The 15,713-nt window shown below is 33.0% G+C and overlaps 1 protein-coding gene across 2 annotated transcripts in view; it reads left to right on the top strand.

Moving 5' to 3' along the window:
* Positions 1-14,971, top strand: part of RBM46 (RNA binding motif protein 46) — a gene marked incomplete at both ends in the record, with an annotated part of 42,927 nt that extends 27,956 nt beyond the window's left edge. Inside the window, one exon of one of the 2 annotated variants that reach the window (XM_080697939.1) lies at positions 14,772-14,971. In XM_080697939.1, coding sequence (XP_080554065.1) covers positions 14,772-14,971 — 200 coding nt within the window. Of the gene's footprint in view, positions 1-4,322; positions 4,379-14,771 lie in introns of those variants that run through there. The other variant, XM_080697940.1, reaches the window with a different exon arrangement.
* Between the last annotated feature and the right edge of the window lie 742 nt (positions 14,972-15,713).

Here is a 15,713-nt window from a genome sequence, read left to right as displayed (position 1 = left end):
TCTTTCCTAGCCACCTCTACTAGAGGGGAAAGTGGTGTGGGTGTTGTCTCAAGATGACTTTTTTTTATTGTATCTGGAGGTGGGTGTGTAAGTCAGGCAGCTGGTCTTGCCAGCTTCTTTACCTGTTCTGTCTGTAGACTGACATGGGTTGCATCACATCCCTCTGTGTGAGAGCTCTAGTTTGTGCTGGGGAGGGAGAGGTGTGTGGGGGCTGTCAGTTTATCTTCCAACCCTTTCTGGGTTTGGAGGATGTGGTGGTAATAGTGTCTCTACCTCTCAACTGACCCTAATCTGTCCCAGTTCACCAACCCAGTCAGCCATATTCCTTATCTCAGAGATCAGACAGCTAATTTCAAATGACAACACCTTATGTTCTGTAGACTGATCTGTTGATCTACTGGTCATTTGTAAATTTTTTCCTAATCTGATTCACAGTCTCATTTCTATTTCTGAGTCACATTCTTATTATTCGGTGAACCCATTAATCCAGTAAAAAGTAGAGCGTAAGTGGCTCTTAGGTGAGAAGCAAATACAAATACAACCCCCCCAAAAAAACAAAAGAGCAGAATCTGAAAAACAAAAATGAGATTCCTAGGCTGCTGCTTCAAGGAGCCCAGAGAGAGTCCCTTCAAGCTGTTGCTACTTCCCTGCTCTTTTCTTGGGAAGTGCCAAGTCTCCTGGTAGAGAGCATCCTATATAGGCACCGTTGGAGTTTCAGGGTTTAGTTTCTGCTCAGGTTACTAATATTTTGGTCATCTGTTTTTCCAAAACTCCATGAGAGAGTCTGTTTTGGATTCTTGGAGGGGAGCTTCCCCTCCCTCACTGAGCCACTGTTGCTTTTATTAATTTTCTATTCTAGAAACCATATATTTGGCTTGAATCTACTTACTATCTCACCCAACTGCCTGCCAGCATTTTCCCACCATCTTCTACTTCAATTTGCCACTCTAAAACTTCCAATTAATTCACTCTTAGGGAGCTCCTATGGCTTCCTCTGGTACCCTTTTTTCCCCCTCCAAATTATGGTATTGAAAAGACAATTTATTTTTAATCAATTGGATACAACTTATTTGATTCTAATGGCTTGATTCTAGTACTTTCAGGTTATTTACATAGTCATGTCAGCTGCATATAATGAGTTTTTTTTTCTATCCTTATACTATTTTTTCCCACTTGCCTTATTGAATTGGCTAGAACTGCTTGTCCAACATTGAATACAAATGATTATTAGAATGCGTCTTTATCAAATTTTTAAATATTTCTCCATTAAGGTAGAATGTTCACTAGAACTTTATAGAAATCTTATCACTTAATTATATTACATTCTGTTTCTAACTTTTAAAAAATCGTGGGTGAAGGATTTTATCTACTATTCTGTGTCTGTTTAGATAATTTTGTCATTATTGTATTCTTTTAATCCAGTAAATTGATTGATTGTTCTCTGAATATTAGAACAACTAAGTACTTTTGAAATAAACCCAGTATGTCCATGACTTATATTTACTAACTTTGATTTGGTATTTTCTTTAGGATTTTTCTATCAGTCTCCATTAGTGAGATTGGCACATTATTTTCCCTCATAAAAACAAATGAATTTTTTTCCTCTTTTATTGTTCTCTGGAAGTTTATATATGATTGGTGTTTTGTCATTTTTAATTTCTATGGAATAACACTTAGGAAGCCATCTATGTTTAACATTTTTAACCTTTTATATGCATTTGAAGGCTATAAAATGCCCCCCACTATGAGTTATGTGTTTTATTTCTTTAGCTCTATTAGTCCTACCACTTTTATTGTTCTTCTAGTGATTACCCTATAAACTTTAACATGCATTCTTAAGTTTAGTATTAATACTTTTATCATACTCCAGATAATATAATAAATTTATTATACTTTAACTTTTATTTCTTCTACTAGTTTTTTATTTATTCATTTAGCAGAACTAGGGATTGAACCCAGGGGCATTTTACCTCCAATCCACAGCCACAGTCCTATTTTTATTCTTTATTTTGTAACAGGCTCTCACTGAGTTGTTGAGGTACTAAGTAGCTGAGACTGGCTGCAAACCTGCTATCCTCCTGTCTCAGCCTCCCATAATGGGATGATAAGTGTGCACCACCAAACCCGGCATTTCCTTTACTCTAAATACTGTCATTGGTATATCTATGTGTTTTAAACCATAAACATTTAAATCCCATAATAATTATAATAACTTTTCGAGTTAATATATATTTATAGTCATTTATATTTTTCTTTGCATTTCTTTCCTCCTACATCTTCAAGCTTCTACCAGGATTGTTTATTCTGCTTAAAGAACCCTTACTCATATTTCTTTTATGCATATGCTGATGACAAGTTATCCTGGCTTTCTCTTGATTGTATTTTTATGTACCTGCCATTTAATTGGGCTTTTTTTTCTAGGTTAGCAGTCTTTTAATTTATTATTTACTTACTTTAGAAAGGTCTAGTTATTCTGTTTTTAGATGCTACTTTTTGTCTCATTTTCTCCCTCTTTATTCCAGTTAAAGCTGTGTTGGGTTTTTTTTTAACTCTGTCTCACATATGGATTATATTTCTTCTGTATTTTCTATGCATATTCTGTATTTTATATCCTTTTGCAAATTCATCTGAAGATTTTCTTCTTACCTGTCTTTTGGCTTATGGATTTATTATCTTTGTCTTACATGCTAATAAAATCATTTGTTTGGATTTATTTCTCAATTGTAGAATTTCATTTTGACTTTTTTTTTTAATGATGTCCATTCTCTTCCAGAATTGTTTATCTCATATTTTCTTGAGCTTTCTACATACCCTGGAGGTCTGTTACTGGTTACTATTGTTTCTGTTGGGTTTTTGGTGATACTGTTTCATCTCTTGGTATGATTTTTCCTCCTCCTGCTCCTCTCAGTGTTGTTATTGTTGATGTTGTTGTTGTTGTTGTTGTTATTACTGAGATTGAACTCAGAAATGCTCTACCTCTGAGCTACATTCACAGACCTTTTTAATTTTTATTTCAAAACAGGATCTCATTAAGGTACATGTGTTGGCCTCCAACCTGCAATCCTCCTGTCATATTCTCCCAAGTGCTAGAATTATAGGCATACCCCACCATACCTGGCTACCCTTGATTATTTTGTGTTGAATGCCAGATACTCCTATGAAAAATTGTATTGAAGGATAGCATGATATTAACTTTATTCAGAAAGGATTTATTTTGGTGCCAGAAAGGATTTATTTTGGTGCCAAAGAACTGGCAATCCTGTATTTCAATGTAATAAATATAAAGTTGAATTTGGTCTATTTCTGGCTCAGTTTTACTCTGGCTTCTAGTCATCCCTCATTAGTAGCCCTTCCTCTCTTTTGTCTTGCCAACCTCGAAGTTTGTCCATCTCTTCTTGCCTTTTCTTCTCATCTTCACCATGGGAATTGACCAACCCTTGTGGAGATGTGCCTCCCAAAGATGTGCTTTTTGTTGAGGTTTCTTCATGTCCAGATTATAACTAATTTGCCACAATATTGGCTATTCTCAGTGCTTTCAGATAGACATTTTTTTGTTTTAATATTTAAAAACAAGTTGGTTAATGTTACTAGTTCATCATCTAAAAATCTTTGCTGAGTTATTTAAATGGTTATTTAAAAACCCACATTAGTTTTTTTTGCAAAAAAATTCACTTGTTAATACTTTTATGCAAAGCTTATTAGCATAGAATTAGATATGAATCCTTAAAAGAAAGCTTCAAGATATATAATGAGATAACCACTAAAATAGATGGAAGGTTACATTGGTAATATATATGGTTAAATTAAGTCTCAAGTAACATTAGCTGTTGGCAAGAAAAATAATTTTTAGTATTAAAAATACTTTTTTAGTATTTTTTTCTCTTGAAGCAGGAAGAGTATAATACTTGTTATATAAAATAACTAAACCTAATACAACATTTATTTTTCAAATTGCCTTATATTCTTTGGCCCTCTATTTTGTAGAAATTTGGCAGTCTCATTTTTTTTAAAGTCCTTTCTTAGTTATGGTAGTTTTTAATGGAAAGACCAATTACTAAGAATTTATTTGGCTCAGAAAGATAAATGTATTTTTTATAATCATGTATTAACTATAATTTTTACTTAGTAATGAAAATAGTGTTCTCTATACATCTTTATAGAATTCAGAAATATTTGCCACTTGTTTCTTTGTCTCTAAATTTATTTTTCTATTTACCGATCAAAAGGTTTTTAACTAAAGTTATCAAGGATTCCATGCACTTCCAAGATAGGGGTAACATCAATCTAAAGACTCAATTATTTTCTGTCTTCACTGCTTACAGACAGGGAACACAATCTCTTCAGCCTGGACCTATGCAGAAGAATTTGGAGAAAATAAGCAGGTAAGAAAAAGTATCTTAGGAATATTGTGATATATTCAGTTTTAACAAAAGCCAGTTTTAAGTTATTCTTAGGATTTTAGAATTATAAGACCTTAAGACCTTGTGAAATATTTTGTTTATAATGGCTGTATTGGTTAGTCTCATTAAGCAAAATTTTTATTCTTTTTTTTTTTGTTTTTGGTGGTACTGAGTTTCCTGGAATCCCTTCTACCTCCGGGCTACACTCCCAGACCTATTTTATACTTTTTATTTGGAAACAGGGTCTCTTATGCCAGCGCGGCTGGCTTCGAACCTGCGCGATCCTCCTGTCTCTGCCTGTCTCCGCCTCCCCAGCGCGGGGATTACAAGAGTGTGCCACCACACCCGGCGTTTATTCTTATTTTTTAATGGTACCAGAGATTGAACCCAGCAAAGTTCTACCTCCATGCTACACTCCCAGCAATATTTTATTTTTTGTTTTGAAACAAGTCTCATTAGGTTGCTTCGGCTCTCCTCTAACATGTGATCCTCCCGTCTCAGCCTCCTAAGTTCTAGGATTACAGGTGTGCACTATCATCTCTGACTAAGCAGTTTTTTAAAAAGTTCGGCTTATTTTGTCTTTTTAAAACTTTGAACATGCTAATATGTACTGAACCACCAAGATGATAAAAAGTATTATAAATATATAACTGGGATGAGTTTATATTTAGATTATCCAATATTTGTCAAACTTACCTAAAAATTAGAGTAAATTTTTTATCTTACTAAAGTAAATTTCTTTTGGAACAGATTAAAATAATAACATTTTCTAAGATTCACTGTTTTAATTTTTCCCCTAGGTACTGAGAAAGATAAGCTTCAGTCAGATGTTAAAGGTAGTTTATGTTGAGTGAAGATTATTACTATCCAAACATTTTTAACACAATATTTATTCTCTAACTTAGTACTCCAAGACCTTTACCATCCATCCCAGCCTCTTCCCATTTTGACTCCCTACTAGCTTTCTCCAAGATTTTCTTTTCCCCATTTACTGCTAGAAGCTAAACTGTCTTCTTTATCATGCAGTAGTCCTTTCTTTTGTTCCATTCAAGTCCATGAATGTACTTGCTCCCCACACCCTTCCTAATAAGTAACCTAGTTTGACTGGTGCCTGTGCCACAAGTTGGGTCATGGCAGTGTGTATCTGTCAGGCTGCAATGACTTCTGGACCACCAAACTTCTTTTTACATGTAGAGACAAAGATAGTGTTCAGGTTTCTGGGAAGCAATGCATGTATTTGTTTATTGTCCTTGAGTCAAGTTATTTTCCCTTTTTATATTTCAATTTTCTCATTGTCAAAGGGGATAAGAATACTTTTAAAGCAGTTATAAGGATTGAATTGTACTGCCCTTTCATATAGTTGTTTAGGTATTTAGTGCTCAGTAAATATTAGCCACTTTTATTAATGCAACCTATACTTCAGATACAAAGAGAAACATATTTATTATACTTGGGACATAAAGCTTTTTTTAAATCAATCTTAAATCTTAGCCTAAAGTTCAAATATATTATATTGGTCTTAGAATTATATTCTTTAGAATTTCTTATCGTTTAAACTTTGAATTATGAGAACTGATTTTAACTGACAGAAATGAAACTCAAAAAGATTTACTCTGTTTTCTAAGGCTTTTATATCTCTTCACTTTTCAGCCTATTCTGAAGCCTAGCTTGCTAGTAAGTTTTCATCTCTAGGGCTGCTGTTATTCTCTTTCCAGGTGGTTTAGAAACTATAGCATTAAAAGAAGTTTGACATAATTCTGTCTTGGCACAAAGGTAGCAAACTGGAAAATCTAGATATTGTCTGCTTGGCTTCTTTAATTCATCGACAGGAAAGCAATTGGACTTAATTTCAGTGGAAATAAGCGTTTATTGTTTTGTGTTTGGCACTCCTATTTTTTGTTTATGTGTCTTGGCCTCTACAGGCATTTAAGTTTGTGATTGTGTTTTAGCACAGTTGAAAGCTGTTTTATTTTTTATGTTTTCCCATTATGTATTATCCCCATTAATGTTCTTCTCAAAATGGTTTACCAAGTTTTTTAGTGGAAAAAATATTTTTGGTACCAGGAGTTGAACTCTTGGTTATTCTACCTCTGGCCTACACCTCTAGACCTTTTGATTTTGAAACTGGGTCTTGCTAAGTTGCTAAGGGTTTCTCAACTGCTGTCATCCTCCTGTCTTAGTCTCCCATGTACCAGGATTATACCAAGTAACCAGGATTGTGCTAAGTGACATGCCTCTGCCACCATGCCTGGAAAAATAACTGATTTTAAAACTTTAAACAAGCCGGGCGTGGTGGCGCACGCTTGTAATCCCCGCGCTTGGGAGGCAGAGACAGGAGGATCGCGCAGGTTCGAAGCCAGCCGCGCGCGCTGGCTTAGGAGACCCTGTTTCCAAATAAAAATGTAAAAATAGGTCTGGGAGTGTAGCCCGAAGGTAGAAGGGCTTCCAGGAACCCCAGTACCACCTAAATAAATAAATAAATAAATAAATAAATAAATAAATAAATAAATAAGTTTAAACAAGTATGAGAGAATATGGTACTGTATACTCCCCTTATAAAATGACCATGCCTTTTAGCATATTAAATAATTATAATAGTAGTCTGTTTTTCTTTCAAACTTCTCTATTCCAAACTTCTTCCAAGATTAGTTTGCTCAGAGATTCTTGTTTAGAGATGCTTGTACTTGAATTGGATGGGATAGGGTTGGGAAATACTGCAAGTAACCAAAAGAAGCACCATTGTTTTATTTTTATGTTTTTATACATTTATTGAGGCATAATTGAAATACAATAAATTGTGTGCAATTAAAGTATACTTTTGATTTATTTATATACATCTGCAGTGACACCACAATCAAGAATACAAACATTTCTATTTCCATTAAAAGTTATCATACCCTTAGTAATCTCTTCTTTCTTCCATATTCTTTTCTAGGCATTCACCTAGTGTACATTTTATGTAATTTTGAACTCTAAAAAATCTTTAAAAAGTTAAAATATTTCGAAGATTAAAATCATTTTTAGATGATTTAGACAGCTCTAGTATCTTAAGGGTACAAATATCATAAACATTGTTTATGATTATTATTATATATTGATAAAGTTTTACTGTGAGAATCTAAAGCTCATACCATTATTTCAAAATTATTTGGGAAAATATATTGTATATTTGGTTTTAAAACAAAAGCAGATGATTTTTCCCCTAAGTTGATGGAGAACAATAACTGGAACTTTATAAGGAAAGGAGTTAAAAACAGGTAACTTTTTTATTCAGCCTTTTAATACAAAGATTAGTAGAGTCAGTCTTCTTTAAAATCATCTTAAGTATATTAGCTTCTCTCTGGGTCTAGTCTTAGAAAAACACATTGGTCCTTTCTTGCATTTTGTTGTAAGCCTGATTGGGGAAATTAAGTAGAGGGCCATTCTACCTCTGGACTTTCACCTCTAGCCCTTTCTCTATTTTTTGTTTTGAAACAGAGTCTTGCTAGTTTACTCAAAGTCTCACTGAATTTCTGAAGCTGATCTTGAACCTATGATCTTCCCATCTCAGCCTCCTAAGTACTGGCATGTGCCACCATACCTGGCTTAAGAATACCTTTTCTAAAAAACTTTGATTATAAGAGGGAAGGTAAAGTTAAAATGTATGTTTTCTAGTCAAAAGTATATGTAAATTTTTCTGATTAATAATTTAAAAATATTTCATAGATTATGAGATGCTAAATAGTCATCAGATTTCAGAAATACATTCTCTGTTTTATAGCTAGCTCTCTTGGTTTTTGCACTAGGATGGAAATTTAAACAGTAAAGATTCCATTGTTGAAGATGTGTATCTCTGTACTTAATAAAACCATATGTCACATTCTGGAAATGAAAAATATAATTTTTTATAGGCAAAATCTAAATATTTCAATGAAAGTTATTGTTATTGAATATTAGAAATTGAGATGATAAAATGGTGAAATAAATTTAAAATTATTTCAATAAAGAGTCAACATAGATGTAAAAAATGCTTAAAATAGGTATTATAGGCCTAGGAATTGTGTTTCATAGATGAAAGATCAGGTGTCTATTCTGCATGCATGTTGGTTGGAGTGTAAAATAGATTAGTCATATGGAGAAAGTTTGATAGTTCTTCAAAAAGGTGGATGTAGAGTTACTAATGCATTTCAGCAATTTCAAGCCTAGATATTTACTTAAGAGAATCAGAAATATATAATCTACACAGAAATTTGTACACATTTTAGCATCATTATTTATAATAGTCCAAAGGTAAAAACTGCTTACATATCTGTCACCTGAAGGATGAATAAATAGAAATTAATTTTATCTGCACAATGAAATATTAAGACATAAAAGAGAATTGATAAATACGTTATGAATCAATCTTCAAAACATTTTGCTAAGAAGCTAATTTCAAAGACAGAAATTATAGTCCCATATGTATTTATTTGAAAAGTCCATTATATACATATAATGAGAATGCCAATACCAATCTCAATATCCTTTATGGGGAAGGGAGGGAGGAGTAGTGAGGAGGAAGCCTGGAGAAAGCTTAGGAATGCTGTGTGCATGTATGTCACTCTTACTACGAAATATATTATGTTGTGAGACAATAATATACCGTAAAAGTATTAACATATCTTTTAAATACAAAAAAAATATAATCCATAATAAGCAAGTTTAATAAATTATTGTTTGCTGAGGTGGAGGAGGGAGAAGATGAGAAATGACTGTTAATGGAACTGAGCTTCTGTTTAGAATGTTGAAGTAATTCGGTAAGAATGGTATTAGTTATACAACTTTGTGAGTGTACCAATAGCCACTGAATCGAACACTTACAGTACAACAAAAAGAAAGGTGGATGTGCTGATGTGGTGAAATAATTTGCATAACTAAAAGGGAGAAGACAGAAACCAATTATGAGGAATATACTTTTTAATAGTGAATAAGTAGAGTGGTCAGAAATACAAAAAAAAAAAAACAGCCAAAAAGATACTTTGAATTCATGTGAAAATCTCTATTAAGCCTTTCCCCCATCTTTATTTAAGACAGAAAAGCAGCAATAGTGCAGTTTGAGTTGGGCATAGTGGTGCTTGCCTGAAATTCTAGTAGTTGGAGGCTGAGACAGGAGGATCGCAGTTCCAAGCCAGCCTCAGCAACTTAGGCCCTTAGCATCATATGATACCCTGTTTCAAAATGAAAAATAAAACTGTAAGATAGAAATGGATATAAAATCAGAAATTCAATAAATTATTATATCCATTATCTTCACGAGAAACTTGTTGGTTCTACTCATTACTAGACAGTCTCTGTTTTGAACAAAGAAATATATTAAACCTAAAATGATAATAGCCACGTAAACAGATACATGGCCTATGCACTGCCCATTTTTATACTTGCTCTTATTTCACATGTGGCTCTTTTCCTACTCATACTTCATCTGAAAAGTTTTGAATAGAATTGGAACTTATGGTTGAGCCTATATACTATTCTTTAGATAAAGTTCTTCTTTGAAAATATTTTATTCAGAACATCAATATGAAATTATGTATAATTTGATAAAAAATAAATTTATAGTAGCTCATTATATTAGCAGTTACTTTCATTCCTTTCCTTCAAGTAAAATATTACAAAAACATTAGTGAGAAAGAAATTCAGAGCTTCGTGGGTTAAAATGGGAACTGTTGGAAGTTGGTAGGTGCAAGTCAAATTCTGGCAACTTTGAGCGGTACCAACTTTACTTCTATCTTCCTGCCCATAATAACCTCTTGACACACTTTACTTCAAAATCCTTGTTAAGATTGCTAAAGTAGAAAAGCTTGATCCAATGGATATAATACTTCCCTAGAAATAGGAAGTCTTATTTTTAACTTGTTTGTTCTCCATTTAGCTGTAGGAGTATGGGTTAGTCACTTTTTTTGTACCTTTCATTGATATGAAAGAGGTCATTTGAATTATATACTTTTAAGGGCTCAATCTTTCTTAGTTTGTGCTTTTGCATTAGAGAATTTGATTAATCAAAAATGCTATATCAAAAATAAAACGATAAAGCCAATAAAAAGGAGCAGAGTACTTAAACAGATACTTTGTTAAAGATGTTATATAGTGGTGACCACATTATTAGTTATAAGAAATTAAAATTAAAAGTACAATAAGTTGCATTTTTACATGTTGGAATAGGTGTGGTCAAAATGTTGTCAATCTTAAATATGGGTGAAGACGTTTCTTACATTTTACTATTTTGAATATAAAATGATCATAGTGGAGAATTTTGAAATCATTATCTAAACTACGACAGAGTAGTTCCATTCCCTTTTCCCCAAAGAAATAAAAATAAATAAATTGTGGTATGTTTATACAGTGAAATAACATCCAACTATAAAAAGGGAGCAAACTGCTGAAATACATGACATGACATGAATCTCAAATTAATATTGAAAGAAACTAGATATAAAAAATATTTTAAAATAACAAATGAAGTCCCAAAACAGGTAAAATCAGACTATGGTGATAGAAATCAGAAAGTGGTTATTCCTAACAGAAGGGCAGTTGACTGAAAAGGGACATTAAGTAACTTATGAATTGGTGGATATGTTTTATTTATTGTTTTGAGTGTGGATTACATAGATTTATATGCTTATCACAACTCATTGAAATGAACATGTATGGTGTATATTATCATGTAAAAATTGACCCTCCATTTTAAATGTTAATACGGTTGAATAACACAAAAGTATAAACCTTAAATTCTGAAGTTGGCTGTTTTATCATTAAGAAGGGAAGAAGGAGCTGAGTGCATTGGCACATCTGTAATCTTGAGAGGCTTAGAGAGGATGAGCACAGGTTCAAGACCAGCCTTAGCAACTGAGGAAGACCCTGTTTCAAAATAAAAATAAAGGGTTGAGGGTATAGCTCAGAGGTAGAATGTCACTTGGGTTTAATCCCCAGTACTGAAAGAAAGAAACAAACAAATAAAGGGGAAGGCCTCTAAGCTCTCAGCCAAGAGCTGCAGCCAATATTGACCTTGGTCAGCTAAAAGTTAGCTGTTAGTCCAGCTAAACATGGAATGTTAAAGGTGATAAGAGAACCCATTATTGATTACCCAGTACACACAAGATATGTAGTCTAGGGCCTCCATACTCTAAAGACAAGTTTACATAATAGATACCTTCTATCAGATAGAGAGAGATTAAAAAAAAAAAAAAAAGCTAAAACAACCCAAGGATGCAGGAGTGGGGGCATGGTACAGGCTTTCCTCAAAGAGGACCTATACCATGTAACCCCGGACTTTGTTAGCCAAATAACACATCTTGGTCATAACAAAGGCTTGTACCTGGAGATAATGGGTGGGCCTGCGCCTGTATTCGGTCAGGGTGAGGTAAAAAGACTTATTGGTTAAGCAAGATGGGAGATAATGAATCCTTATTAAAACTGTTCTGTTTTAAAAAACTTCAGTGTCTCACTTTCAAGGCGCACTTCACTGTGTCCCCTCTCTCTGATGCAGTGCTTTATAGTTCTGTCCCTTCTTTCTACTTTTGTGATTATAAAATTGGCTTCAGCCAGGCGTGGTGGCGCACGCTTGCAATCCCAGTGCTTGGGAGGCGGAGACAGGAGGATCACGCAGGTTCGAAGCTAGCCGCGCTAGCTTAAGAGACCCTGTTTCCAAAAAAATAAAATAGGTCTGGGAGTGTAGCCCGGAGGTAGAAGGGCTTCCAGGAACCCCAGTACCACCAAAAATAAATAAATAAATAAAATAAAATAAAATTGGCTTCATCTTGGAAAAAAAAAAAAGGATCCCAGTTTTAGAGAGCAACAGTGGGATGTTCATTAGAAGGAAAATTAAGGTGTAGGCAAGTAAGTATATGCAAGGAGTATATGCCAGGAATTTAAACTCATTATTAAATGTTAATGAGAATCTCTGCTTTCAATTTCCAGTAGTATATAAACTATTTATTAGATATAATGAAAACATGATTCTATTTCTAGACTGATCTCACTATTTTCAAGGTGGATTTTATTTATTATCTTGACCAATATGTATTTTATTTTCTAATTTCTCAAATTTAGTTTATTTTCTTTTAAAATATAGTAATATAACATATGATTAGGGTTTATTTAAGTTCAAAGTTTAATAAAGGTTTGTAGTAGGAAATTGTCAGAAATACAGATATGCTAATAAGCATTATGCTAGTAGCCAACCATTTATACAGCTTCTTTTGAAGTCTTCCCCTGAAAGTGTCTTCTGTATCCACAATTTCATGAACAGGTTGTATTACTTCTTGAATGAATGTAAACTCAAAGTAAAAATTTTCTCTTTAAAAATTACATTTCTCTATCTGTGGAAGTCTGCCCTTCTAAATCATATTGTAGATGAGCACATTGGTAAAATTTAAGAGCTAAGTATATTAGAGGTATGTGGTTAGTAAGGCCTTGGCTGTATTTGCATTAATAATCTCCAGGAGGCAAGAATCAGAACTTTTTAAAGATTGAGTAACAGAGCTGGGCGTGGTGGTATAGCATGGAGGTAGAATGCCCCTGGTTCAATCCCCAGTACTACAAAATAATTTGAGTAGATATAAGAGCATTAATGTTTCAGTTTATACTTAATACTTTATAGGGAAATGAATTATTTAAAAAGGAAGAAAATGTTAAATCTGGAGTCGTTCTACTTAGAATATTAAAAAAGCAAAATATTGTGCCAGGCATGGTGGCGCATGCTTGTAATCCCCATGCTTGGGAGGTGGAGACAGGAGGATTGCTCAGGTTCGAAGCTAGCCGCGCTGGCTTAAGAGACCCTGTTTCAAAATATAAAATAGGTCTGGGAGTGTAGCCCGGAGGTAGAAGAGCTTCCGGGAACCCCAGTACCACCACCAAAAAAAAAAAGCAAAATATTATCAAAATAATTTCTCATCCATTTTCAAAATACTGAAAATATTTTGAATGGATATTTTAAATGTATAAATATTTTCCTCAAACTGCTTTATTGAGCTTAGGTACCATTCATAAATATGAATGAGCTAGGTATGGTGGCACACATTTGTAATCCCAGCACTTGGGAGGCTGAGACAGGAGGATTGCAGGTTTGAAGCCAGCCTTGACAATTTAGTAAGACCCTCCTCAACTTAGTGAGACCCTGTTTCCAAATAAGAAATAAAATTGGACTGGGAGTATAGCTCAGAGTTAGAAGGTCCCTTGTTTCCGTCCCCAATGCCACAAAAAGTAAAGTTATGAAATTATTGTGATTTGAGTTTTACAGTACTGGAAATTAATCCTATATTTAACTGATTTTTATTTTCTCTATTATTAGGTCCTTTCTGATGTTGCTTGAGCTTATTCTCCTGCTGTTGATCTCTTCCTGTTGGCTAAACATTAAGTCCCATGAGAACATTAAGTCAATGCTATAGGCCTCGTTTGTAGTACTAGGAAAATACTATAGGAACAAAGACTTTACATTTTAGATTACATGATGCCTTTTCTTCCATTTTTAGAAATACCATACTTTTTTATAAACATTTTATATTCATTGTCACACCTTTGGCTTACTCTAAAGAACATAGTTGAGTTTTTGGAAAGTACATAATTTATAAATTTGGTCATTAATATACACACAAATAATTATTAGAATTAAGCAGGAAATTATTGGTGTTTAACATGAATATTTATTGTGGAACAGTGATATCTCAAATATTACTGTTCCAGATATAATTGTTTCAACAATTTGGTTTACATTTTGGATATTTTTCTATATTAAGTTGATAATGATTTCTCAAAGTTTATTTTATAAAGATGGTTCTGTGGTACCAGTAGGACTCTAATGTTAAATTGGTGTGTTATGTTACATAATTGTTTATATTAGCATTTAAATAATGAAATATTAGGCAATTAGTTTCTATTAAATGTTTCTGAAATCCAGGGGTAAATGTTTCTGTTGGTTTTATGACTAATACATTCCCCACCAAAAAAAGGGAAAAAAAAGCATCTATGAATTCATTGTTTTTTATCTTTTCTTTATGAACTGCCCCTTAGTATCAGAACCAAATTTAAAAGAATCTTCTTTGTAGAGAAATCAGAGGTTCTCTTTTTTTGTTTTGGAAATAAAAAAGAAAAAGAAAAGCTCTTTAGGAGTACTGCCTAGTAAGATCTCTGAAGCAGTGGTCAGTGATGCCAACATTCATACTGACTTGATAAATTTATTAGTACTTGCATTAAAGAGAATGTGAAATAATCTTTACCACCAATATAGTATCATCAGGATTTTGAATGCTAGAACATTATGTTAAAGTGTGATTATAGTGTTAATGTGTTCTCTCTTTGAATTAAATTCGTGTCCATAAAGATGTGCAGCATAATTGTTCATGTATTTATTTACAGACTACAATTTACGTCGCAGCTCAGTAAATAGTCTTTCCCCTGTTAGTGCTACCCTCTCTTCTGGGACTCCCAGCGTGCTTCCTTATACTTCGAGGCCTTATTCTTATCCAAGTTATCCCTTGTCACCAACAATATCACTTGCTAATGGCAGCCATATTGGACAACGACTATATATCTCCAATCAGGCCTCATTCTTCTGAAGAAAATCTGTAAACATTAGTATGAAGAATTCTTTGTGTAAAGCATGCAAATTAAAATATTGTTTTATTTTAGAATCGGGTTTGCACATTTGGCTTTAAAATAATATATTTATTCCAACATACTAAATATCAGCTTTAATTCACAGTAACATATGATTCATAAAAATGCAGTTTAAAAAGTTATTCAGTGTTTTAACAAATGCTATTATTCTTTTTAAACTTTTAAAATTTTAATTTCTGAGAAGGTAATAGACCTTAGAATATTACTGTTACTTTTTTTGTATAACTGCAGTATAGCATTTCACACAAACTACTTGAAGACAATGGTTATACTAGATTTAATTACCAAGGATCAAAATCTGTATTGGAGATTGAAATAGTTACATAAGTAGAAGCAGCTAACTATTATGTAGAAATAAATGATGAGGCAAAAAGATTAAGATGCAGATTTTGTGCAGTACTAAAGAAAAAGCAATCTTATATTGTGGTCCTTGAAAACAACTATAAATATTTTAGTTAATAATTGTTTGTTATAAAAATTATAATTTTACTGTTAATATATTTAAAGTTTTTATAGTTATGCTTTATTTGTGTTTTTGATATTCATTGTACTGTTTAAGAAGTGTTATGGTTTTTAATGTTGAAATCATGTGTTATTTAATTTTTGTACTTGAATTCAAACTTTGACATTAAATTTGTGATACTTTTAATATGTGTATGTTATTTTTATTTGAATGCACAC

This window comes from Muscardinus avellanarius, assembly GCF_963383645.1.
Source record: "Muscardinus avellanarius genome assembly, chromosome: 6".
Taxonomy (NCBI): Eukaryota; Metazoa; Chordata; class Mammalia; order Rodentia; family Gliridae; genus Muscardinus; species Muscardinus avellanarius.
The sequence above is the reverse complement of the archived record's forward strand: the minus strand, read 5'-3'. Positions and strand labels throughout refer to the sequence as shown.